General features: G+C 41.6%; 1 protein-coding gene across 2 annotated transcripts in view; it reads left to right on the top strand.

The window, feature by feature from the left end:
- LOC115109674 (kinesin-like protein KIF21A) overlaps nucleotides 1-26457 on the top strand; it is a 70276-nt gene that overhangs the window by 4768 nt on the left and 39051 nt on the right. The window contains exons 2-4 of one of the 2 annotated variants that reach the window (XM_029634880.2): nucleotides 15770-15992; nucleotides 17262-17444; nucleotides 24541-24690. In XM_029634880.2, the coding sequence (XP_029490740.1) occupies nucleotides 15770-15992; nucleotides 17262-17444; nucleotides 24541-24690 (556 nt within the window). Of the gene's footprint in view, nucleotides 1-15769; nucleotides 15993-17261; nucleotides 17445-24540; nucleotides 24691-26457 lie in introns of those variants that run through there. The other variant, XM_065009869.1, reaches the window with a different exon arrangement.

A 26457-nucleotide genomic window follows, 5' to 3' on the forward strand; every position in this document is an offset into this window, starting at 1 on the left:
CAGGTTGTAAGGCAACAAAATAGGAAAAATGCCAAAGGGGGGTGAATAATTTCGCAAGGCACTGTAGGCGCATTTGTACATATGACCCAGGCTCCCCAGTGTGTGTGTGTGTGTGTGTGTGTGTGTGTGTGTGTGTGTGTGTGTGTGTGTGTGTGTGTGTGTGTGTGTGTGTGTGTGTGTGTGTGTGTGTGTGTGTGTGTGTGTGTGTGTGTGTGTGTGTGTGTACATATGAGTCCCCTATTTATTGGTGTTATTTTTCCATGGTTTCAGATTTTTTTAATTAAACAAATACTAATAGAGGGATACAATGGAAAGATAGGAAGAGTCCCACCAACATGGCATTTAAACCCATGTCCGATATTTTCCTTGCCAAAAAACGATACCGATATTTACAATTTTAGCGGCCTTTTAAGCATTCTAGTACAGTTAAATAGGTAACACACACACACATGGACACAGTGGTGTAAGGCACTGCATCTCAGTGCAAGAGGCGTCACTCCTTGTTCAAATCTAGGCTGTATCACATCCGGCCGTGGTTGGGAGTCTCATAGGGAAAGCACAATTGGCCCAGCGTCGTCCAGGCCATCATTGTAAATAAGAATTTGTTCTTAACTGACTTGCCTAGTTAAATAAAGGTTACACACACACACACACACACACACACTGACCAAAAAGTTATTTTGTTGGCATTTACATATGTCCCCATTACCAGTAAAACGTAATCAAAACCTATTTATTTCACTCACTTGCTGTGCTTTTCGTTGTTCATTAGTTCAGTCTTTTTTTTCTCAACCAGGATTTCTATGGAACGCCGTTTGTGTCTTTGACATGTCAAATAACACTATTTGACGTGTCAAATAAGCTTGTTGACCAATCAGGACCTGAATATGACTGCACATCACATAATCATTTAACACGTTCATGCATTTTTTACGTAGTTATTACACATTGATTACACTATCACTCGTATTTCATATGTCACAACGATTCATCGATACGTATGCTATGATGCTGGTAAACATGTCTTGCGCACCTACAGTGCTGATCATTAAAAAAATCTAGCTGGCTCAAGGATGCAAACAATGTTCTTCCACAAAAACATAGCAAAACAACATTTGTTTCAGTAGCTATAGATAGATAGATAGCTAACTATATAGCCAGGTGTCATCCTCTCAAATAACCCTAATTTACAAGACAGTTCTTATTTCATTAATGGTGGTTGGACCCATCTATGTGAAGCAAGCCACAATAAGGATTAGCCACCGTAGTGGACTTTGCGCTTATCCTTCAAAATAAAAGTATAGCATAAATTATACTATTTGTAATCATTTGCATCACTCTCAATGGCATACTTTTATTTTGAAGGCAAACCGCAAATCCCACTACTGTGCCTAATCCTTATTGTGGCTAGCTTCACAACACATAACCTGGTCCGGTCTAGCCTCACTAGCCAGATGAAGGTAACTGGCTGCTTATAACGTCAGCTTTGGGCAACAGGTTTAAGTAGCTGGCTAGCTATTTATTTTCATTAACTGAAGTTCAATTTCAATAGGTGAACAAGTGGCAACACAGCTAATACTTACTCACAAGGATTCCTAAATCACGTCTAAGAATAATGAAAATTTCTGCAGTTTCTACTGGTCATTGTTTTCAGGCTGGTTGTATTGGTGCTAGCTAGGTAACAAGCTAAACCTACCTACCCCAGAGGTTGCGGTCGAACAAATGATGCTTTATTACCAACGCAGTATTGTAAAAACAGCATTCGTGGCTGCTGTTTGTTTGTTTGCACACTTTTTTGTACAACTTTGACAGTGCTACCGTATCTTTTTTGACACGCAAAGACCCAAACGGTGTTCCATAGTATGTATGTTGTGAAGTTAATAGCAGTGACACTATTACTGTGTAACTCCGGTAGGTCAACATCTGAAAAATAGTGCACTTGGTAGTGTGTACCGGTGCTCGACCAGTCGACCAGTCGGCGCGACAGAGAACGGTTGATTGTCAAGGGCAATGAATTCCATTATCTTGGCTTTAATGGATTTCGCCTTTGAGTTGTCTTTCTGAAACCTTCTTACTCTTTCAAATGACTGCACGACTTGTTGACTGCTCGATCCACACAGCAGACATTGTGGGCTAGGTTAGGAAGGCTGTGTTGCATGTGTAGTGCAACATTTTACGTCATGTACCTCCGTTATATAGGTAGGCACAGTAGCTTTGACGTCGGTTTTTAACATCGGCGTTAAACTAGACATCAGGCCGATACCGATGTTGGCATTTTTAGCTAATATCGGCCGATTCCGATATGTTCACCGATATACCATGCATCCCTAGTCTGAAGTATTTCCTTTCTACCAATATTAGCCTATAGTTGCTGCAGCAGTATAGGGCAGTTTCAGTGTCAAAATACTAAAGTCAATATGTAAGTCAAGAAAATAAGAACAACTTGCTTCACTCCAGCATTATGTACAGTTTATATACAGAAGTATGTGGACAGCCCTTCAAATGAGTGGATTTGGATATTTCAGCCACACCCGCTACTGACAGGTGTATGAACCTGTTTTTCATGGTTCGGGCTAGGCCCACTTAGTTCCAGTAAAGGAAAATCTTAACGCTATAGCATAGCAACGATAAAAACATTCCCAAACCAGAAACCGTGGATTGATGGCAGCATTCGCGTGAAACTGAAAGCGCGAACCACTGCTTTTAATCAGGGCAAGGTGTCTGGTAATATGTCCGAATATAAACAATGCAGCTATTCCCTCCGCAAGGCTATTAAACAAGCTAAGCGTCAGTACAGAGACAAAGTGGAATCTCAATTCAATGGCTCAGACACAAGAGGCATGTGGCAGGGTCTACAGTCAATCACGGACTACAAGAAGAAACCCAGCCCAGTCACGGACCAGGATGTCTTGCTCCCAGGCAGACTAAATAACTTTTTTGCCCGCTTTGAGGACAATACAGTGCCACTGACACGGCCTGCAACGAAAACATGCGGTCTCTCCTTCACTGCAGCCGAGGTGAGTAAGACATTTAAACGTGTTAACCCTCGCAAGGCTGCAGGCCCAGACGGGATCCCCAGCCGCGCCCTCAGAGCATGCGCAGACCAGCTGGCCGGTGTGTTTACGGACATATTCAATCAATCCCTATACCAGTCTGCTGTTCCCACATGCTTCAAGAGGGCCACCATTGTTCCTGTTCCCAAGAAAGCTAAGGTAACTGAGCTAAACGACTACCGCCCGTAGCACTCACTTCCGTCATCATGAAGTGCTTTGAGAGACTAGTCAAGGACCATATCACCTCCACCCTACCTGACACCCTAGACCCACTCCAATTTGCTTACCGCCCAAATAGGTCCACAGACGATGCAATCTCAACCACACTGCACACTGCCCTAACCCACCTGGACAAGAGGAATACCTATGTGAGAATGCTGTTCATCGACTACAGCTCGGCATTCAACACCATAGTACCCTCCAAGCTCGTCATCAAGCTCGAGACCCTGGGTCTCGACCCCGCCCTGTGCAACTGGATTCTGGACTTCCTGACGGGCCGCCCCAGGTGGTGAGGGTAGGCAACAACATCTCCTCCCGCTGATCCTCAACACGGGGCCCCACAAGGGTGCGTTCTGAGCCCTCTCCTGTACTCCCTGTTCACCCACGACTGCGTGGCCATGCACGCCTCCAACTCAATCATCAAGTTTTGCGGACGACACAACAGTGGTAGGCTTGATTACCAACAACGACGAGACGGCCTACAGGGAGGAGGTGAGGGCCCTCGGAGTGTGGTGTCAGGAAAATAACTCACACTCAACGTCAACAAAACTAAGGAGATGATTGTGGACTTCAGGAAACAGCAGAGGGAACACCCCTATCCACATCGATGGAACAGTAGTGGAGAGGGTAGCAAGTTTTAAGTTCCTCGGCATACACATCACAGACAAACTGAATTGGTCCACTCACACTGACAGCGTCGTGAAGAAGGCGCAGCAGCGCCTCTTCAACCTCAGGAGGCTGAAGAAATTCGGCTTGTCACCAAAAGCACTCACAAACTTCTACAGATGCACAATCGAGAGCATCCTGGCGGGCTGTATCACCGCCTGGTACGGCAACTGCTCCGCCCTCAACCGTAAGGCTCTCCAGAGGGTAGTGAGGTCTGCACAACGCATCACCGGGGCAAACTACCTGCCCTCCAGGACACCTACACCACCCGATGTTACAGGAAGGCCATAAAGATCATCAAGGACATCAACCACCCGAACCACTGCCTGTTCACCCCGCTATCATCCAGAAGGCGAGGTCAGTACAGGTGCATCAAAGCTGGGACCGAGAGACTGAAAAACAGCTTCTATCTCAAGGCCATCAGACTGTTAAACAGCCACCACTAACATTGAGTGGCTGCTGCCAACACACTGTCATTGACACTGACCCAACTCCAGCCACTTTAATAATGGGAAATGATGTAAATATATCACTAGCCACTTTAAACAATGCTACCTTATATAATGTTACTTACCCTACATTATTCATCTCATATGCATATGTATATACTGTACTCTAGATCATCGACTGCATTCTTATGTCACTAGCCACTTTAACTATGCCACTTTGTTTACTTTGTCTACATACTCATCTCATATGTATATACTGTACTCGATACCATCTACTGTATGCTGCTCTGTACCATCACTCATTCATATATCCTTATGTACATATTCCTTATCCCCTTACACTGTGTATAAGACAGTAGTTTTGGAATTGTTAGTTAGATTACTTGTTGGTTATCACTGCATTGTCGGAACTAGAAGCACAAGCATTTCGCTACACTCGCATTAACATCTGCTAACCATGTGTATGTGACAAATAAAATTTGATTTGATTTGATTTGATTTGATTTACAATGACATTTAAGGCGATTCTGTGCTTCCAACTTTGTGGCTACAGTTTGGGGAAGGCCCTTTTCTGTTTCAGCCTGACAATGCCCACGTGCACAAAGCGAGGTCCATACAGAAATTGTTCGTTAAGAACTTAACCTCTTGCTCCTACCCGACACGCAGGCGTCCCATCTAGACATCTGGAAATGCAAATGCGGTACGCTAAATGCTAATAGCACTCGTTAAAACTCAAACGTTCATTAAAATACACATGCAGGGTACTGAATTAAAGCTACACTCGTTGTGAATCCAGGCAATAAGTCAGATTTTTAAAATGCTTTTCGGCGAAAACATGAGAAGCTATTATCTGATAGCATGTAACACCCCAAAAGAGGGACGTAAACAAAATAATTAGCATAGTCGGCGCTACACAAAACGCACAAATAAAATATAAAACATTCATTACCTTTGACCATCTTCTTTGTTGGCACTCCTAGATGTCCCATAAACATCACTATTGGGTCTTTTTTTCGATTAAATCGGTCCATATATAGCCTAGATATCGATCTATGAAGACTGTGTGATCAACGAAAAAACGTCATTTTTTTTAATTAAAAAAGTCGACAATAAACTTTCACAAAACACTTCGAAATACTTTTGTAATGCAACTTTAGGTATTAGTAAACGTTAATAAGCGATCAAATTGATCACGAGGCGATGTATATTCTATAGCTGTACGTCTGGAAATAATGTCCGGGTAAATCTCAACCAAAATATCCGGTCAGAGACCGGAAGAACTGCGCTGCCTCGTGTCCGTTTGACCAAGAAACAAATCGTAGGCAAATGACAAGACTGTTGACATCGTATGGAAGCTGTAGGTATTGCAACCTCGGCCCCATTTAATGTGGTTCACGTTTAACAATGGGTTGAAGTGGGGCATGGATATATTTTCCCATTTTCAGTGATCAGATTTTCCTGCACTTTTCGATGAAACGCACGTTCTGTTATAGTCACAGCCGTGATTTAACCAGTTTTATAAACGTCTGAGTGTTTTCTATCCACACATACTAATCATATGCATATACTATATTCCTGGCATGAGTAGCAGGGCGCTGAAATGTTGCGCGATTTTTTTAATAGAATGTTCGAAAAAGTAGGGGGTAGGAGTAACAGGTTAACTGGCTTGCACAGAACCCTGCCCTCAACCCAATCAAACGCCTTTGGGATGAATTGGAATGCCGACTGCGAGCCAGGCATCATCGCCCAACATCAGTGCCCAACCTCACTAATGCTCTTGTGTTTGAATGGAAGCAAGTCCCAACATCTAGTGAAAAGCCTTCCCAGAAGAGTGGAGGGTGTTATAGCAGCAAAGGGGGGACAAATGACATATTAATGTCCATGATTTTGGAATGAGATGTTCGACGAGCACATACTTTTGGACATGTAATGGTATCTGGACGGATGTGTGTGTGTGTGTGTGGGTGGGTGGGTGGGTGGGTGGGTATATTGTGTCACTCCCCTCACCTACAGTAAATACCTCAGTCCTGGTATTTTTGAATAAGACCACTAAGTTGTATTGTTTCTGGTGTCGCATTAGCAGTATGCGTATGCTGGTTTGTGATGCACATGATATAGTCCAGTCCTATAATTTTGATATGTAATGTAGGCCTAATTATAGTCCTTTCCTTAAGTTCAAATGTCCTGTAACTGAAGTGAAACACTGTGAAGTGTTAGTATATGAGGACCCACTTTCTGGACTGAAGGCTATTTATTTCCGAGGCAGCACATAGCCTACACTTAAACTGAACTTTCTCCAAAATAGACTGTCTCCCACCACTGCATTTCTGGAAGAACTCTGTTCTATGTATCATGACCTCTGAGGTGTCAGCGCATTCTGCCAGTCCAAGACGCATCCACCCAATAGGAAAACTTTGCGATTGTGGACATGTTTATGGAGCAGAATGGAGACCCTCCTACTGTTGTTGAATTGTACTAAGAATGCAAGCAAAACACATTTTGGGTAATTATACAGTACATTGGTTGGCATGTGTACACCACACCCATGCAAACATGTTGCTCATTTTCTCTCTCTTTCTTTCTCTCTTGCTCACCCCCCTCTCTCTTTCTCTTCTCTGTCATTATCTCTCTCTCTTTCCCCCATCCCTGCCTCCTCTCTCTGAACTAAAGTGACCATAAGTAGCTCTACGTATGTAGTACAAATAATATTTGCATTATATTTATATATTTGCAATATTTGCACAACAAAAATCATGAAAGCGGTTGGCAATATCAGTCGGTTTTGTCATGAATGAGCCATCTGATTCAATGAATGATGTTGCTAAGTTTGCCTTTTTTCCCAACATTTCATTGAAGGTGCTCAAAAGCTTTTTATCTTCATTATTTATGTAATTTATCTTTGTTTCATAGTGTAGTTATTTTTTTAAATTCAGTTTAGTCGCATGATTTCTCAATTTGTAGTTATGTTTGCCAATCGCTTGTACTGCCAGACTTATTTGCCATTCCTTTTGCCTCATCCCTCACAACCATACCATTTTAAAATTTCTCATTAATCCACGAGGATTTAACAGTTTTTACAGTCATGTTCCTAATGGGTGCATGCTTATTAGTAACTAGGATAAGCAATTTCATAAATGTGTTAAGTGCAGCGTCTGTTTGCTCCTCATTACACACCACGGACCAACAAATATTCTTTACATCAACAACATAGGAATAACTACAAAACTTATTGTTTAACATTTATACACTATATTAGGCCCAGCCTTTGGAACTTTGGTTTTGCTAGATAGGGCTACTATATTGTAATCAATACATCCGATGAATCTGGGTACTGCTTTCAAGCACATTTCTGCAGCATTAGTAAATATGTGATTAATACACGTTGATGATTTCATTGCTGTGTTTGTAACTACCCTGGTAGGTTGACTGATAATCTGAACCAGGTTACAGTTTGAAGCTTTTTCTTGAGTGGGCAGCTTGATGAAAGCCAGTTAAAATTTAAATCACACAGAAAATATACCTCTGTTCATATCACATACATTACAAGCATTTCACACATATTATCCAGATACTGACTGTTAGCACTTGAATATAAACACCTCCACCACTGGCATTTCTGTATTTTCTTTAAATGTTATAACCTTGTATTGCTACCACTGTATCATCAAAGGTATTGCCTAAGTGAGTTTCAGAGATAGTCACATTACGAATGTTGTCTGTGACTAGCAGTTAACAGGCTATTTTGAACCACTTTTCTGCAATGCTTGCTTGTTTTCATTGCTTTACTAGGAAGCTTATCAGAAGTAGATATTCTTATGTTATTTGTGTTAGTGCAGGGTGAGCTGCACACAGTGGACGTCCTATTATGGAAAGGGAAAGGGGGATACCTAGTCAGTTGTACAACTGAATGCATTCAACTGAAATGTGTCTTTCCGCATTTAACCCAACCCCTCTGAATCAGTGAGGTGCGGAAGGCTGCCATAATCGACATCATCAGCGACCGGGGAACAGTGGGTTAACTGCCTTGCTCAGGGGCTGAACGACCGATTTTTACCTTGTCAGCTCGGGGATTCGATCCTAGGACACACTGCCTCAGTGCTAACAGCATAAATCTGGTTCATAGACACATGATTGCTGTATACAATAGCTGTAAGATCGGCAGATGCATTCAGGGCAGTTAGAGGGACGTAAATTAGGTTCCTTACATTGTGTCTACCAATGCCCCTGGTATAATGTACATTTGCTAAAGCGTTATGATGACTCCGCTATCACGTTTTAAGGTAAGACCCAGATGCAGACAACGTCGAATTAACAACAGTTTATTATTCCATCAGGGGCAGGCAAAAGACAGGTCCAGGGCAGGCAGGGGTCAGTAATCTGGATAGGTGGGGAAAAGGTACAGGACGGCAGGGAGCGTCAGTGTCAGGGCAAGCAGAAAAGGTCAAAACCGGGAAAACAACTAGAAAACAGGAACAATCGCGAGACAGGACAGAGGGGAAAACGCTGGTAGGCTTGACGAAACAAAACGAACTGGCAACAGAGAACACAGGTATAAATACACAGGGGATAATGGGAAGATGGGTGACACCTGGGTGGGTGGAGATAATCACAAAGACAGGTGAAACGGATCAGGGTGTGACATCAGCAACACAATTATATGGATTAACTGAGCTGGGCTTGGGTCATTGATAAGTTATTGTCTCAACGCAGCCTTATAATGCTGTGAAAGGATCCAGGAACCCAAAAGGTTTGGGTGGATTTCATCCTCCTTATAAAACGTGTTTTGTTTCTAAAAGGTATCAACATTTTCAACAAAAGTTCCACCTATTGAGCTGCAATAATCACGTAGCCAGTTGTGAAGAGTGAGAATCTCGCTAAAGCGTTCAATTCCCCGATTCAGAGAGGGTATAGGGCCAGATATGACGGCTATTTTATTAGTGTCTAGCAGACAGGCAATCAGCTCCTTGAAATCCAATTTCAACTCTTCAGAGCTGCCCTTCATGATATCATTAAAACCAACATGGACTACGATAGAATCGATGTCCCTGTCCTGGCGTAATACATTCGGGAGCAGCTTAGTAATGTCATTTACTCCAGCTCCGGGGTAGGACATTGTTTTTGCACCAGGAACAGTCACACTTCTTAACATGGAGCTGCCCATAATCACGGCTGGCGAAAAGGTTGAGGAAATCGACACACTCCCACGTTTCACAGGATGGTGCAGGTCTCCGAGAGATGGAGAAGCCCCGCTCGATCCAGAGCAGGGACGGACGGTTGCCGACATCGTCTTCGAAATCGTAGGGGAAGGAGTGACCACGACTGCGTGGCCACGCACACCTCCAACTCAATCATCAAGTTTGCGGACGACACAACAGTGGTAGGCTTGATTACCAACAACGACGAGACGGCCTACAGGGAGGAGGTGAGGGCCCTCGGAGTGTGGTGTCAGGAAAATAACCTCACACTAAACGTCAACAAAACTAAGGAGATGATTGTGGACTTCAGGAAACAGCAGAGGGAACACCCCCCTATCCACATCGATGGAACAGTAGTGGAGAGGGTAGTAAGTTTTAAGTTCCTCGGCGTACACATCACAGACAAACTGAATTGGTCCACCCACACAGACAGCATCGTGAAGAAGGCGCAGCTGCGCCTCTTCAACCTCAGGTGGCTGAAGAAATTTAGCTTGTCACCAAAAGCACTCACAAACTTCTACAGATGCACAATCGAGAGCATCCTGTCGGGCTGTATCACCGCCTGGTACGGCAACTGCTCCGCCCACAACCGTAAAGCTCTCCAGAGGGTAGTGAGGTCTGCACAACGCATCACCGGGGGCAAACTACATGCCCTCCAGGACACCTACACCACCCGATGTCACAGGAAGGCCATAAAGATCATCAAGGACAACAACCACCCGAGCCACTGCCTGTTCACCCCGCTATCATCCAGAAGGCGAGGTCAGTGGAACCGAGAGACTGAAAAACAGCTTCTATCTCAAGGCCATCAGACTGTTAAACAGCCACCACTAACATTGAGTGGCTGCTGCCAACACACTGACTCAACTCCAGCCACTTTAATAATGGGATTGATGGGAATTGATATAAAATATATCACTAGCCACTTTAAACAATGCTACTTAATATAATGTTTACATAACCTACATTATTCATCTCATATGTATACGTATATACTGTACTCTATCATCTACTGCATCTTTATGTGCTACATGTATCACTAGCCACTTTAAACTATGCCACTTTGTTTACATACTCATCTCATATGTATATACTGTACTCGATACCATCTACTGCATCTTGCCTATGCCGCTCTGTACCATCACTCATTCATATATATTTATGTATATATTCTTTATCCCTTTACACTTGTGTGTATAAGGTAGTAGTTTTGGAATTGTTAGCTAGATTACTCGTTGGTTATTACTGCATTGTCGGAACTAGAAGCACAAGCATTTCGCTACACTCGCATTAACATCTGCTAACCATGTGTATGTGACAAATACCATTTGATTTGATTTGAGTAGGAGTAGGCACAATGGCCACAGACACAGGTAACCCCAGCGACGAAGGTGCAGGAAGATCCAGGGCGGCGAAGCTATTCGTTGCTGGTATCCGCTCCGGGCCTCTCATTGGGAATGTAGGCTACTTTGCGGCAGGCTGCTGTCTTCGGCTTCCACGGCCCATGAAATGCAACCGTCGTTGATTGCCATGCTCTTTTTGCTGTACTCTTTCGACTTAGTATTGTGGAGTAACTACAATGTTGTTGATCCATCCTCAGTTTTCTCCTTTCACAGCCATTAAACTCTGTAACTATTTTAAAGTCACCATTGGCCTCATGGTGAAATCCCTGAGCGGTTTTCCTTGGCAACCCATGCTTCTATGGCAACAAGGTAAACAACGTCCTCTCAGGGTGTCAATTATGGAGAAAATTATATGTTCGAGACATTTTACTGGGACAGTGAAGCGTGCTATGAATATTTTTACTACTTTATTACGCAAATTAATTTGTCCCAATCCTTTCTGTCCACTAAAATGGGGGGAACTATGTATAAAAGTGCGATAATTTCCCCCCCAAAAATCCTAATATGGATGATGTTGACAGTCTGCATTTTAACCTCATGGTCATTGTTTGATTTCAAATCCAATCTTTTGTAATATATAGCCAAAAGAAGAAAAATGCTTCACTGTCACAATAATTACAGAGGGCACTGTATGTACAGTATCTCACTATTTCGAAGTAATTTTCTAAATTCTCTCTCGCTCTAGTGTGTTTGGGATTATATATTCAGCATTGCCGTTACGTTTGGAATGTGTTGCTTAAACGGCAAAGGTTGATGTCAACATACTACAGGTGGTGAACGTGGGATTCATAGAACTAGACTTGCTATGGAGAGATTATACTGTGTTGGGGAACAGGGGTTACCATGTGTTGCACTGTAGGGCCTATCGTTTCACCAAGACTGAAACATTAAGCTTTAATCTGCCCTACTATTCTGTCCCCTTGTTGTTGCTTCCAAATGTCACTCATAACTAACACATACTTAGTCAAGTGTACTCATAATCAAGAATACGCTCAGCTCTGTAAGAGCTATTAGAGCCATACTAAAAATGCCTGTAAAGGATGATGCTGGTTGATGCTCTGGTTGACGTAATTGAACCTGTCTCCCAAATGCCACCATATTCCCTACTGCAGGACTTTTGACCAGTGCCCATAGTCAAAAGTAGTGCACTATGTAGGAAATATGGTGCCATTTGGGACACATCACTTAGACTGGTTAACTGGCTCATTGGCATCATGGTATCCTGCTTAGATAGTATTATTCCTTTAACTGCCACTTCCATTGCCAGTATCCATGGCAACCTCTTCCCTTCTTTAAAGTCACCCAGCGCAACATAAAGAACAGTACGGTAGGCCCACACTGCAGACTGTTAGACAGCAGACACTGTCCTCCACAAACACTTAAATTAAGAATTTTAAACTAAATGCTTAAACTGTGAAGGTGTAAATTGAGCACTGTTATTGGTAAACACTATAGTTAGGATTGACCAGAGCTGAGTTTCAGGAACCCCAGTATTCCTTCATAGTGAATAAAACTACATGGCTGCAGGTCTTTGTCTAGGATAAAAGCTTGGACCAACGCTTGGCTCTAGTGACACTACACGTACTGACACTGTCTCATACATGTGTGTGGGCATGCAAGGATGTGTTTGTGTGTGAGACACAGTCTCACAGACAGTATTCCCCGTCTGTGCTCTCACTCTGTGTAGAGCCGTTTCTGAAGGTATCTGTCCCAGTGACTGTAAACTGAGAATGGGTGTTAGGAGAGAAAGCTGACTGCTCAGGGAGCTAACCAGATCTATCACATGCTACGTGATGAACACACTAGCCCAGACCCACTGTGCCTCTAGCCCAGGCCCACTGGCCTCCTTGTACACTAGTCAATTGCACTTTGTTCTTCCCTAAAGGACAACGAAACATGTGAAACTGGACTGCTCTGTTGCACCATCGGTGCTGAGTGCTGTATTTGTGTTTGAAGGTTTCTTCTGCCTTATTTTTCCCTTCCCTTCTGCAGAAATGTGCATAAAGAAGCCTTTCACCCCCACCTCTCCTTTCCTCCCTCTATCTTCTCCCTCGATACGCACAGCCCTTAATGATTTATGGAGAGAGTGCAGTGGTGTTGGAGAAGCGGCAGGGAGTGGAGTTGGTGATGGTGGGGGTGCAGGAATAGACAGCAGGTTGGGGCGTATTCAGTTCCTCAACTAGACACAGAAATGCTCTGAAACCAGCTATTTAAGTGATGATTGCTCTGATAAAAAAGCATTTACTTCGAGGGGGTCCGGGGGGAATTTCCCCACCGGTATATGCCCAGTGTATACTTCCTCTCTCACTTCTACACCAGGCTAAATTATCCAACCTCCTTTCTCACTTTTAACCAGGCTAAATTACCCATTATCCAGCTTTTAGTTGGCCAGCTATCAGGAGGGCATTACTGACATTCAGCATTGGAGCTTAGTGCGTCTCTAGCTCACATTCGTACTCCCCACACACACACTCCCAATCTCACACACACGGACATACACACACAAACATACATATGAAGCCAGCTAGCTGGTTTTATGGGGCAGAGTATTGGGTCAGAGATTCAGGGTAGCGTAAGGACGACTACTGTATACCTCCTGTTGCTAGTAGAGGCCGACCGATAATGATTTTTCAACGCCGATACCGATTATTGGAGGACCATAAAAAGCAGATACCGATTAATCGGCTGATATATATATATATATATATATATATATATATGTAATAATAATGTCAATTACAACAATACTGAATGAACACTTTTATTTTTACTTAATATAATACATAAATGAAAATCTATTTAGTCTCCAATAAATAATGAAACATGTTCAATGTGGTTTAAATAATGCAAAAACACAGTGTTGGAGAAGAAAGTAAAAGTGCAATATGTGCCATGTAAAAAGCTAACGTTTAAGTTCCCTGCTCAGAACATGAGAACATATGAAAGCTGGTGGTTCCATGAGTTTAATATTCCCAGGTAGGAAGTTTCAGGTTGTAGTTACTATAGGAATTATAGTACTATTTATCTCTATACCATTTGTATTTCATGTACAGTACCTTTGACTATTGGATGTTCTTACAGGCACTATAGTATTGCCAGCCTAATCTCGGGAGATAGGCTTGAGTCATAAACAGCGCAATGCTTGAAGCACAGCGAAGAGCTTTTGGCAAACGCAGGAAAGTGCTGTTTGATTGAATGCTTACGTGCCTGCTGCTGCCTACCACCGCTCAGTCAGACTGCTCTATCAAATATCAAATCATAAACTTAATTATAATATAATAATATAATAACACACAGAAATACGAGGTCCTTAATATGGTAAAATCCGGAAACTATTATTTCAAAAACAAATGTTTATTCTTTCAGTGAAATACGGAACCATTGCGTATTTTTTCGAATGGGAGGCATCCATAAGTCTAAATATTGCTGTTACATTGCACAACCTTCAATGTTATGTCATAATTCTGTAAAATTCTGGCAAATTAATTATGGTCTATGTTAGGAAGAAATGGTCTTCACACAGTTCACAAAGAGCCAGGCGGCCCAAACTGCTGCATATACCTGTAACGGGATTCTTCCTGAGAAGGAGAGGCGGACCAAAATGCAGCGTGGTTATATTTCATGGTTCTTTAATAATGAATAAACTACAAAACAAGAAACGTGAAAACCCGAAACAGTCCCGTGTGGTACAAACACTGACACAGGAAACAACCACCCACAAAACCCAACACAAAACAGGCTACCTAAATATGGCTCCCAATAAGAGACAATGACTAACACCTGCCTCTGATTGAGAACCATATCAGGCCTAAACACAGAAACAGACAAACAAGACATCCAACATAGAATGCCCACTCAGATCACACCCTGACCAAACAAAACATAGAAACATACAAAGCAAACTATGGTCAGGGTGTGACAATACTCCTCTGCTTGCACAGAAAGCAAGAAAAGTGACACAATTTCCCTAGTTAATATCGCCTACTAGCATGAATTTATTTGAACTAAATATACAGGTTTAAAAATATATACTTGTGTATTGATTTTAAGAAAGGCATTGATGTTTATGGTTAGGTACATTGGTGCAACAACAGTGCTTTTTTCGCGAATGTGCTTGTTAAATCATCACCCATTTGGCGAAGTAGGCTGTGATTCGATGATAAATTAACAGGCACCGCATTGATTATTTAACGCAGGACAAGCTAGTTAAACTAGTAATATCATCAACTATGTGTAGTTAACTTGTGATTATGTTAAGATTGATTATTTTTTATAAGATAAGTTTAATGCTAGCTAGGACCTCACCTTGACTCCTTGCTGCACTCGCGTAACAGGTGGTCAACCTGCCACGCAGTCTCCTCGTGGAGTGCAATGTAGTTGGCCGTAATCGGCGTCCAAAAATGCTGATTACCGATTGTAATCGGTCCTAATTAATCGGCCATGCCGATTCTTTGGTCGACCTCTAGCTGCTAGACTCGCCTTTTTATAGGCTTGTAAGGGAAGTTAATGCCTTTGTTAACTCCTTGTTTGAAGAGTCCATTTAATAGTACAACAACTTAGATCAACAGTGAGGAATGTTACTGTACATATTGAACACTTAACACACAAACAAATGTGCAGACTAAAAACAACATTATATTTACATAGGTTAAGCCAATTACAGTATGTTTAGCTTTTGTTGACAGTGACATTTCTCTCTCTTTCTTTCTTTCGCTCTCTATCTCTCTCTCTCCCTCTCTCTCTCTCTCTCTCTCTCTCTCTTTCCCCCTCCCTATCTCCACCAGGATCCGTCCTCAACTGGCACGGGAGAAGATAGAGGGATGTCACATCTGTACGTTTGTGACCCCTGGGGAGCCCCAGGTGATGCTGGGTAAAGACAAGGCGTTTACATACGACTATGTGTTCGACATGGACTCCTGTCAGGACAGCATCTACGCTGACTGCACTGAGAAACTGATCGAGGGCTGCTTCGAAGGATACAACGCCACCATCTTTGCCTATGGCCAGGCAAGTCTACACGATGGCCCTCAAAGACTTCTCAACTGATCTTGGTTGATTGTTCTTACTGCATGGCCGTTTGGTCCTTTTGGGGATATTTTCGTGTAACCTGTTGATATTTCCATTGGCCAAGTCATGTGGCCAGGAACAACTCTGGGCTATAGCAGTAGGCAATAGCAGTTGTCCCATATTCCCCTAGTTTGCAGTTATTGGGGTTATAGTTATTAGTTATTGGGGTTATTTGTGAAATGCAAAAGCTTATGTTGGATCACTAGTCAAAGACTGAACTGATATCATAATCCTGCCTTACACATGTGTTTGTGAGGTCCTGAAAACTCACGGACCCCCTCCAATACTTATTAGCTCTTGGAGTGGTTGTATAGTTTTTACAAAAGGTTTCTGAGAGTACTGGCGGTGCTTCTGTCATTGCAAACCATCATACAGCACTAATCTATGTATAGTAACACCACCAAAGCAACCCCTCCATCCCTCTCCCTCTCGTTTCCTACAAATGAACCAATTCATACTCTTCTCAAGCTGCCTCTTTCCTTTTCCTGGCAGTCTGACTCTGTAGCAATGGAAATTGCATTGACATTTGGGCTTCTCTCCCCTTCACCCCGGTTGCCTTGGCAACTGAGCCTTTTTCTCCAATAGTAGGGGCTGTCTAGAACTAAGTCTGTTTGATGGGAGGGGGATTTAAATGGTGTGGGGTCTTAAGTGATGCGGTTAAGTAGCCACACACACATCTAAGATATCCATACATTTTTTTTAATATAAGCTCATCTTCCCCCTTCCATTCCTGCATTGATGGTAACCTATTTGTATGTCATCCATACTGTATGTACAGTAGCTACAGTGGTTGACCCAGGCTCTAGGTAGCCCGGTTTGACCAAGCCCAGCTCTGTTCAGTTTGTCCCTGTGTATTTACTCAGACTGTAGAGGACATTTGGTAGAATATGTGTCTGTCTACTCTGTACTGGGATGGACTAATCCAGCTTTAACACTTTCCCCACAGTCTGACCCAGTAATCAGAGGGTTCTTTTCACTTGAATACAAGCACAACAGATGTAAATGAAACTTCAATAAATTCACTATGTGAAATAAATTAAACTAGTTTTCTCTCTCTCTCCATACTCATCCCCACCTCATCCTTTCCTAATCCTTATCTTTTTCCCCCTCTTCATCCTCCCCGCTTTATCCTATCTCCCTCTCACCCGTCTCTTCATCTTTCCTCTCCACCGCTGTCTTATCATCCTCTTCCTCCTCCTCCTCCTATAGACGGGGTCAGGTAAGACGTACACCATGGGTACAGGGTTTGATGTGAACATCGGGGAGGAGGAGCTGGGCATTATTCCCCGGGCAGTCACCCACCTCTTCAGGGGCATCGAGCAGCGCCAGCAGGCTGCTAAAGAGCAGGAACGTCCCATGCCTGAGTTCAAGATCAACGCACAGTTCCTGGAGGTATGGACTACGGCGTCAAAAAGGAGACCGAGACGTGGGCAGGGAATATACAGTTGAAGTCGGAAGTTTACATACACCTTAGCCAAATGCATTTAAACTCAGTTTTTCACAATTCCTGACATTTAATCCTAGTAAGAATTCCTTGTCTTAGGTCAGTTTGGACCAGCACTTTATTTTAAGAATGTGCATTGTCAGAATAATAGTAGAGAGAATTATTTATTTCAGCTTTTATTACTTTCATCACATTCCCAGTGGGTTAACGTTTACATACACTCAATTAGTATTTGGTAGAATTGCCTTTAAATTGTCTAACTTGGGTCAAACGTTTCGGGTAGCCTTCCACAAGCTTCCCACAATAAGTTGGGTGAATTTTGGCCCTTTCCTCCTGACAGAGCTGGTGTAACTGAGTCAGCTTTGTAGGCCTCCTTGCTCGCACACGCTTTTTCAGTTCTTCCCAGACATTTTCTATAGGATTGAGGTCAGAGCTTTGTGATGGCCACTCCAATACCTTGACTTTGTTGTCCTTTTTGCCACAACTTTGGAAGTATGCTTGGGGTCATGTCCATTTGGAAGACCCATTTGCGACCAAGCTTTAACTTCCTGACTGATATCTTGAGATGTTGCTTCAATATATCCACATAATATTCCTCCTCAAGAAGTGCACCAGTCCTTCCTGCAGCAAAGCACCCCCACAACATGATGCTGCCACCCCTGTGCTTCACGGTTGGGATGGTGTTATTCGGCTCTCAAGCCTCTCCCTTAGTCTCCAAACATAATGATGGTCATTATGGCCAAACAGTTCTATTTTGTTTCATCAGACCAGAGGACATTTCTCCAAAAAGTACAATCTTTGTCCCCATGTGCAGTTGCAAACCGTAGTCTGGCTTTTTTATGGCGGTTTTGGAGCAGTGGCTTCTTCCTTGCTGAGCGACCTTTCAGGTTATGTCGATATAGGACTTGTTTTACTGGGGATATAGATACTTTTGTACCTGTTTCCTCCAGCATCTTCACAAGGTCCTTTGCTGTTGTTCTGGGATTGATTTGCACTTTTCGCACCAAAGTACGTTCATCTCTAGGAGACAGAACATGTCTTCTTCCTGAGCGGTATGACGGCTGTGTGGTCTCATGGTGTTTATACTTGCTTACTATTGTTTGTACAGATGAAAGTGGTACCTTCAGTCGTTTGGATATTGCTCCCAAGGATGAACCAGACTTGAGGAGGTCTATAATGTTTTTCTGAGAATCAGAATCTTCTAAAGCCATAGCATAATTTTCTGGAATTTTCCAAGCTGTTTAAAGGCACAATCAACTTAGAGTATGTAAACTTCTGACCCACTGGAATTGTGATACAGTGAGTTATAAGTAAAATAATCTGTCTGTAAGCAATTGTTGGAAAAATGACTTGTGTCATGTACAAAGTAGATGTCCTAACCGACTTGCCAAAACTATAGTTTGTTAACAAGAAATTTGTGGAGTTGTTGAAAAATGAGTTTTAATGACTCCAACCTAAGTGTATGTAAACTTCCGACTTCAACTGTATGTGGAAATATACACATGGAAATATGTTATAGGGTGACATATTATTTAAGGCCAGGCACCACAGGCTAATATATATTTTTTCTTTACTCTCATCAGACTGAAACTTTACCAGTTGAAAGTATACATAAGTACAATATATTATTGTATTACAGGTTTTAGTTATTTAAAAATGTAAATGTGCAAATGATGCAAACCCTCCTTAAATATGCGCTAATTTGCATATTACGAGAATACGTTTTTCAACACATTGCTTCAAGGCAGAATGTTTTTGTTTTTGTTTTGTTGTTATTAGACACTTAAACTGATCAGTAAAAGTGTGACCATTATCAAAATATTGACCTTTCATGGAATTATTTAAGAAACACTTCACATGTATGGCTGATGCATATTTTGCATATATTTACACAATAAAATGACATTTAAAATCAAAACGACACAAGATATAAAAATAAAAAAAGGCTCGGTAAAAATCTAACTATAAGACCTAAGAACCAGTGTGTAAAATAATGTGAATTTTCATCCTTTTGAAGACTGAGAAAAATGAATGAGTGCTAAAATCTCTGATAAAGATAGGCTAATATTATTAAAATGTACTTTCCATAAATATGACCATTTGTCACATGAATTAAACTCTCATTCATATATCACTTCTAAACTGATATTTAAACATCAAATATACCTTTTAAAAATACATTAGCACATTTAATACATTTGTTTCAAGCAATAGAGCATATCATTTGAATACTGGTCTGTTGGGCAAATTCTCATATCACTTTGCTCAATTTGTCACATACAAGGACTTTGTATGGTTGTTGAAATGCGCAGAACATGAGTCAGCTATGCCTGCCCTATATGTAAGGCCCTCTGAGTTGTTGCTGGTACCGCTTGACTTTGTTGACTGTGTCATAGCACCTGCGCCTACGCTTGGCACACTCCATTGAAGCAGCATCAGCTCTCACATCCTCCTCTCTGATTGCTTCCAGTGTCACTAGAGTGCTGTCAAGCCACAATGTGATCATCACATTTGATATAGCAGTTGCTCCCTCATTGAACGTGGCTACTGCCATTACTGGCTTCTCCCGTTAATGCGGCTTTTGCCCACAAAGACAGGTTGGGGGCATTGAGCTCAGACATTCATTTGCATTCTGGGTTCCTCCGTGCTACATTCTTTTGAGGAGGTTATCATTTGACACCCTATGATGTCCATTTTCTGTGCAACCTCTCTATTAAAAATTGTATGGCCTTTGAGACGGGGTGGATTTTCATCATTTTCGAGGGCTCGCACACACCTATCCCGTAGTTGGACATGTTATCCTCTCTTGTGCAAAGTGCCATCAAAGGATACATGCATGTCTATGATGGCATCCTCGTCCTCCTTCAGCAACTCTGCTATGTCTGGGTCTATATCTGCGTATGCTCATCTAATTATCTTTGCAGCACTCACCAGACTGTAGCCCTCTCTGAATCTCTGCAACTGCAGTGGAGGGGGGGGGGGGGGGGACAGTCATAACTGCAGGGACTAAATATCAGCATGTTACCCTATGTAAATATTAGCATATCAGCATGTAGTTACTTTATGTAAAGCTCATTTCTCACAGCCCTGACATTGTAGGCCTATGTGACAGTCTCATTGCATAGTTATGTTTTCCCATCACTCAGTTTTATTCACTTTGAATACATTTGCTGGAGCAAGGAAATAAATCCAATTTATACACAGCATGTCACCTGACAATAATGGGCAACTCTCCCTTTTTATTTGCCTGTCACTCTCCTGTCATGTCTCTGATATGAGCTGAGACGCAAGGAAGGAATGAGCTGCATAACCAAGTCCAAATTTGTTGGCTAGAAGAGCCATCCTCACATTTATATCAAATGCCACATCTCCCCTGGAGCACTCCTGCAGCCGGGAGGAAGTGTAAACACTCCTAAATTCATCACCATCACCTTCACAGTTTGCACATTCTATCATGACAGAATTACAGAATCCCTGGTTGGTGGGGTCTATGGTGATTTCAGTCCAGTGTTTAGACACTTAGGGCAAATCAAATCATGTACAAATTGGTTTATTTATGACATGTGGAATAAAAGCCACTGTTGGCTGGCTGCTGTCTGGTTGATCGCTGCAAGTTGTCATCTTCATCTCAATTCATTTGGGTCTCAACGCGCTGCTGCGCTACCTCCTTTTCCTCCTCTACCTGTACTGCCTCGAACGGACGGTAAGGCTAATCTGACAGGCTGACCACACCGCGAGCAGAGAAATCAGTTCTACCCATGTGCCATCTTCTCATTGGTTATACCCACGTGGGTGACTGAAAGACAAACGAGGTCAGTGGCGGTAATGCACCTAATTTATGGAAGTTGCCAATCGCAATATAAAGTCAAGAGAAGAAAAAGCCTGGAAGGAAGAGAAATGACTAGAAACGATTTGGTTGACCGTTTTATGTGTGGATTAATTGGCAGAGTAGAGGACCTTGTGCATTTCAGGTAAAATAACAACTCAATGTTTATATCCCAGGACAAATTCGCTAGCAACAGTTAGCTAGCTAAATATTACAAATTATCTAGCAAGTGCAAGCTAACTAGCTAAATTGCCATAAATGTTTAATGCTTTTCAACCTGTCCCCAAATTAATATAATTGGTTCAGAGTTTGTTTTGATATTTTAACCTGCGTGTCGTGATCGCGTTTGGTGTGGGCGGACAAAATAAATGTATGCACGATGGCGCATGCTCGCAGCCGGTTTGGCTTCCGTGTAAGGCTAATTTTTATCTTTCATTCACTGCATTTTTCACTTTGGCTAACTGAGATCACCTATTTTTACTCACATACTGTAGGTATATTCTTTGAGATTTTCTCATTTTGTCTCTCTACATGGATTCTTCGCGGGAGATGGGGCATTTTCACCAATCAGGTTGGTGGAAAGGGCCTTTAAATGCCAGTAACCAATTGGATTTCAGGAAATTACAAATTAACACAAAGCACTATGTTTACAAAGGATATAGCCATATATGGACTAGCTAATGATATGCTCCAGAAAACAAGCTTTTGAATGATAATTCAACATGGAGAGTTTTAAAAATAGCAGTTAAAATTCTACATGAAACATGCTAACAAGAACGACATTTATGGTAGGTGTGGTTGATGGAGTTGGGCTAAAAATGATACAAATAAAGTATTTATATACATTATTGCCAATTTATTTATACATTTTTTGAAAGTATGGAAGTTATAGTTGCAAAATATTTTTTTGCCTGTGGTGCCTGGCCTTAAGAGATTGGGAAAGGGACAGGGACATACCCCCCACTCTCCAACACAGGATTATGTGGAATAATAGATGACTAGCCATTATACTGTAGGCCCATGCCAAGCTTATGTAGCCTATGTGTTGACACTTGACAATTTATCTAGCTCCGATCTCTGGTCTCCTGACGTTACATAAAAATGACTTGGACTGTTGACTGTGGACAGCTGTCAGAGGGCGGGAGCAGGGCTGTTAGGGTCACAGTTCGGGTGGCAAGGGTTAATACTAAATGACTGAAAGGTTGTGTTTGCTTGTTATACTGACAGACAGAGGCCACGTGGACAGAATGAGTCTACTCATTTATGACAGAGTAATATACTGTATCTGTCATAGAAGAAGAGTTAGTAGAAAGGACATGGCTACCCAATAATGGAAGCAATGAAAAAAACACATCCAATATGGCCGCCGGTCCAGCCGCCTCAGAACAGTGAATGGGAATGTCCACTAAAACATACTAAAACACGTGGAATTTCAGCACAAAGGGCTTTAAAACATACTAAAACACATGTAATTTCAGCACAAACAAAGGGCCTTAAAGAAGAAGTTAGAAGTTAAAACCAAATCTCTATTTTGTATGTAAATGGCATGTTAAACTTTTTTTTACTTACCCCAGCCTGCGATTCACTTCCTTATCCTCGTTGTGCAGTACGGGGGCACCCAAATACGTTCTTTTAGAAATGGAAAAGCTTTCAGTATAGTGATGCAGGTGATTAGAAATCGTGACATTCTGAAATGTATACACATTATATTCCATTTTGTGCGACTCATGCTGTTTCCCCTATGCAGCTATTCCATTGTCCATGTAGTCTGCTGTCATACGTAGAGGTAATCGCTCGAGTCGCAACAAAATGGAATATAACGTTGTGGATAGAAGTTTGGATTGACACAATTTTGTGTACAACATCTAAAGACCTGCATCACTATACTGAGAGCTTTTCCATTTCTAAAAAATATGTATTTGGGTGTTTTTGGAACATTTGTTCATGTTTTTTCAAAACCAAGTGAAATCACAAAAAAGTGTCTGGACCCTTCTATAACAAAAATAGAGATTTGGTTGTAAACAAAAACAAAACGGTCCTTTAAGACTTTGATTCTTTAAGACTTTAATCTTGCCAGCGATTTAAAATGTCTACATATTTTGGCATTACAGTATTAGGAATTAGCGTCTTTAAAACGTATACTCTACATGAATCCATGGTAAAACAGATGGGAGAGGTTTTGTTTGCGTCTTGGCCATAGTGGAGTTTGGAGTGTGACTGTTTGAGGTTGTGGACAGGTGTCTTTTATACTGACGACAAGTTCAAACAGGTGCCATTAATACAGGTAACGAGTGGAGGACAGAGGAGCTTCTTAAAAAAGAAGTTACAGGTCTGTGAGAGCCAGACATCTTGCTTGTTTGTAGGTGACCAAATACTTATTTTCCACCATAATTTCATAAATTATAAATTCATTAAAAATCCTACAATGTGATTTTCAGATTTTTTTTCAGATTTTGTCTGTCATATAGTTGACGTGTACCTATGATGAAAATTACAGGCCTCTCTCATCTTTTTAAGTGGGAGAACTTGCACAATTGGTGGCTGACTAAATACTTTTTTGCCCCACTGTATAATGTGCCTTTCCAAATCATGTCCAATCATTTTCTGTAGATTGATGAGGAAAATGTTTATTTAATCCATTTTAGAATAGGGCTGAAACGTAACGATATGTGGAGAAAAGTGAAGGAGTCTGAATACTTTCTGAATGCACTGTAAGTCATTTACCTGTTATTCACCTCCGTTCATCAAACTAGGACCTTGGCAGAGCCTTGCATTTAGATATACTGCTCTGGACCTTGGGCACCAGCACAAAGCCAAGTTACTTTGGTAGAAAAGCCTTTCGTAGAGGTCACACCATAGAGAAGGGGAGTGGTGGCAAAGCCTGTTACATTCTATAGAAACATCTCTGTTGTAGGTGTGTGTGTTAGATAAGGTATTTTGTAATGGAGTCTGTCTCACAGTTTAGACTCTTGAGAGTCCTCTGCTGTTTAACATTGTTCAGACTGAGTCAGACAGTCCTACTCATGTTGCTAACTCTCTCTCTCTTTCTGTCTGACGTAATCAGATATATGGTCTTGCATCAGTGTGATATCAGAACTGGAATAGGATACAAACTATCAGGACCTTTTGATATTTTCATGGAATTTCACAGTGCTCAATTTACCACGGTAACAAATAAGACTGTAATATGTTGTGTTCCTGTGTGTGTCCTTGTTTAGCTTTACAATGAGGAGGTGCTGGATCTGTTTGACTCTACGAGGGACCTGGAGGCTCGGACGCAGAAATCCCACATTAAGATCCACGAGGACGCTAATGGAGGAATCTACACAGTGGGGGTGACCACACGGACTGTAGCCTCCGAGGCAGAGGTATGTACGTTAGAGATGCGCAGGTCAGCTGTTTGTTTACCCACACCAGCATGCACCTGCGAATAACCCAGCCGCAACCACCTGACTATATGTGATAAAGTGAAAGTCGGAGGCCCTTACCCGCAAATATAGAAAATGTGCTATAGGCTACAGTCAAAGACTCCAGAACGATTTTTTGACACGGTGTTGCTGGATTTTGTTTTGCATGATTTAGATATGTTTCTGGTTATAATTTCCGACATTTTGGGAGGCTATTTGTCAGTCTACTTGTCTATCATTAAATACGTAGCTTCTCTTTTGTCATTATATGTTGCCCTAGAAGACTAAATAAACCCTTGCTCAACAGAATAATGTAATAGAGCGATAGAATGACTGCTTCAATCTAGTTGACATCAGAAACGTTTTCTCTGTCATCTTTCTCGGAGCAAAGATGTTTAGCGACTGGGGAGAAAATACAATAAAGCAACAAAAAAAAACAGGAAAGATGTTCTCTGCAAAATGTCCAAATGACTTCACTTTGACCGGTTGTAAGGTAAAAGAAAGCTGTGAAAACGACCCGACGTGCGTTTCTGATAAGATTTCAGTTCGGCATCGATGCATATTTTATCTGGTTGAAATACTACCAGCTTTTATGATGCTTTTATGATGAAGACAGGACCTCTATCGATCATACTAACTGAGCATTGCATTCTCTCAAGATGCAGAAAGAAATCAGATTTCTCCACTCCTGTTCCCAAGTCCAAATATTGCCTACACTTAGTGTATTATTGTACTGCAAGAAATGCTTAATTCGGCAGGAGTTATTATTAAGGCCATAGCCCTATTCGCTCAGGACTAGTTGGTCGTGTATTTATTACCCCAGAATGTCCGTTATTCCAGAGGACAATTCGGACGGGATCCGTATCCATATATGTATGTATAAATAAATGTATAAAAATATATAAAACGTTGATTGACAGTTATGACAGAAACCTGGAGGTTATTTTCTAGGTGTGAAGATATGTAAGTCCAGGCAATAACAGGTTCCACTGATAACTCGAGCTTGGTTCACAGGGACTAAACAGTACCAAGCCATCTTTGGTATAGTGTCGCCATAATATTTGAATTGAGACAGTGTCATCATAATCATTATGATATTTTAGCGATCCACAGTGGAATATGTCCAAACCCCACAGCCTTCAGATGTGAGCTAAACAGCGAACTTGCACTTGATATGTGTTTTAAGGCTGTGAATGAGAAAGTTAAATAGCTCAGTTGTACTGTGTGCTACGTTAAATAGGCGCAATATTTCTTAATGATGATTTGGCAATGTTCAATTCATTCGTACAAAACGTATTAACAAAAGCATTTACTGTGAAAGTTGATATATACAGTATAGGCCCTTCATACAGTGCATTCGGAAACTATTCAGACCCCTTCCATTTTTCCACATTGTGTTACGTTACAGCCTTAATATAACAGCCTTAATATAAAATAGATTAACTAGATTTTTTCCCCTCATCAATCTACACACATTACCCCATAATGACAAAGCAAAAACAGGTTTTTAGAAATGTTAGCAAATTTCTAAAAATAAAAAATATATACCTTATTTACATAAGTTTTCAGACCCTTTGCTATGAGACTCGAATTGAACTCAGGTGCATCCTGTTTCCATTGATCATGTTTGAGATGTTTCTACAACTTGATTGGAGTCCACCTGTGGTAAATTCAATTGATTTAGACATGATTTGGAAAGGCACACACCTGTCTATACAAGGTCCCACA

This window comes from Oncorhynchus nerka, linkage group LG25 (genome assembly GCF_034236695.1).
Source record: "Oncorhynchus nerka isolate Pitt River linkage group LG25, Oner_Uvic_2.0, whole genome shotgun sequence".
NCBI lineage: Eukaryota > Metazoa > Chordata > Actinopteri > Salmoniformes > Salmonidae > Oncorhynchus > Oncorhynchus nerka.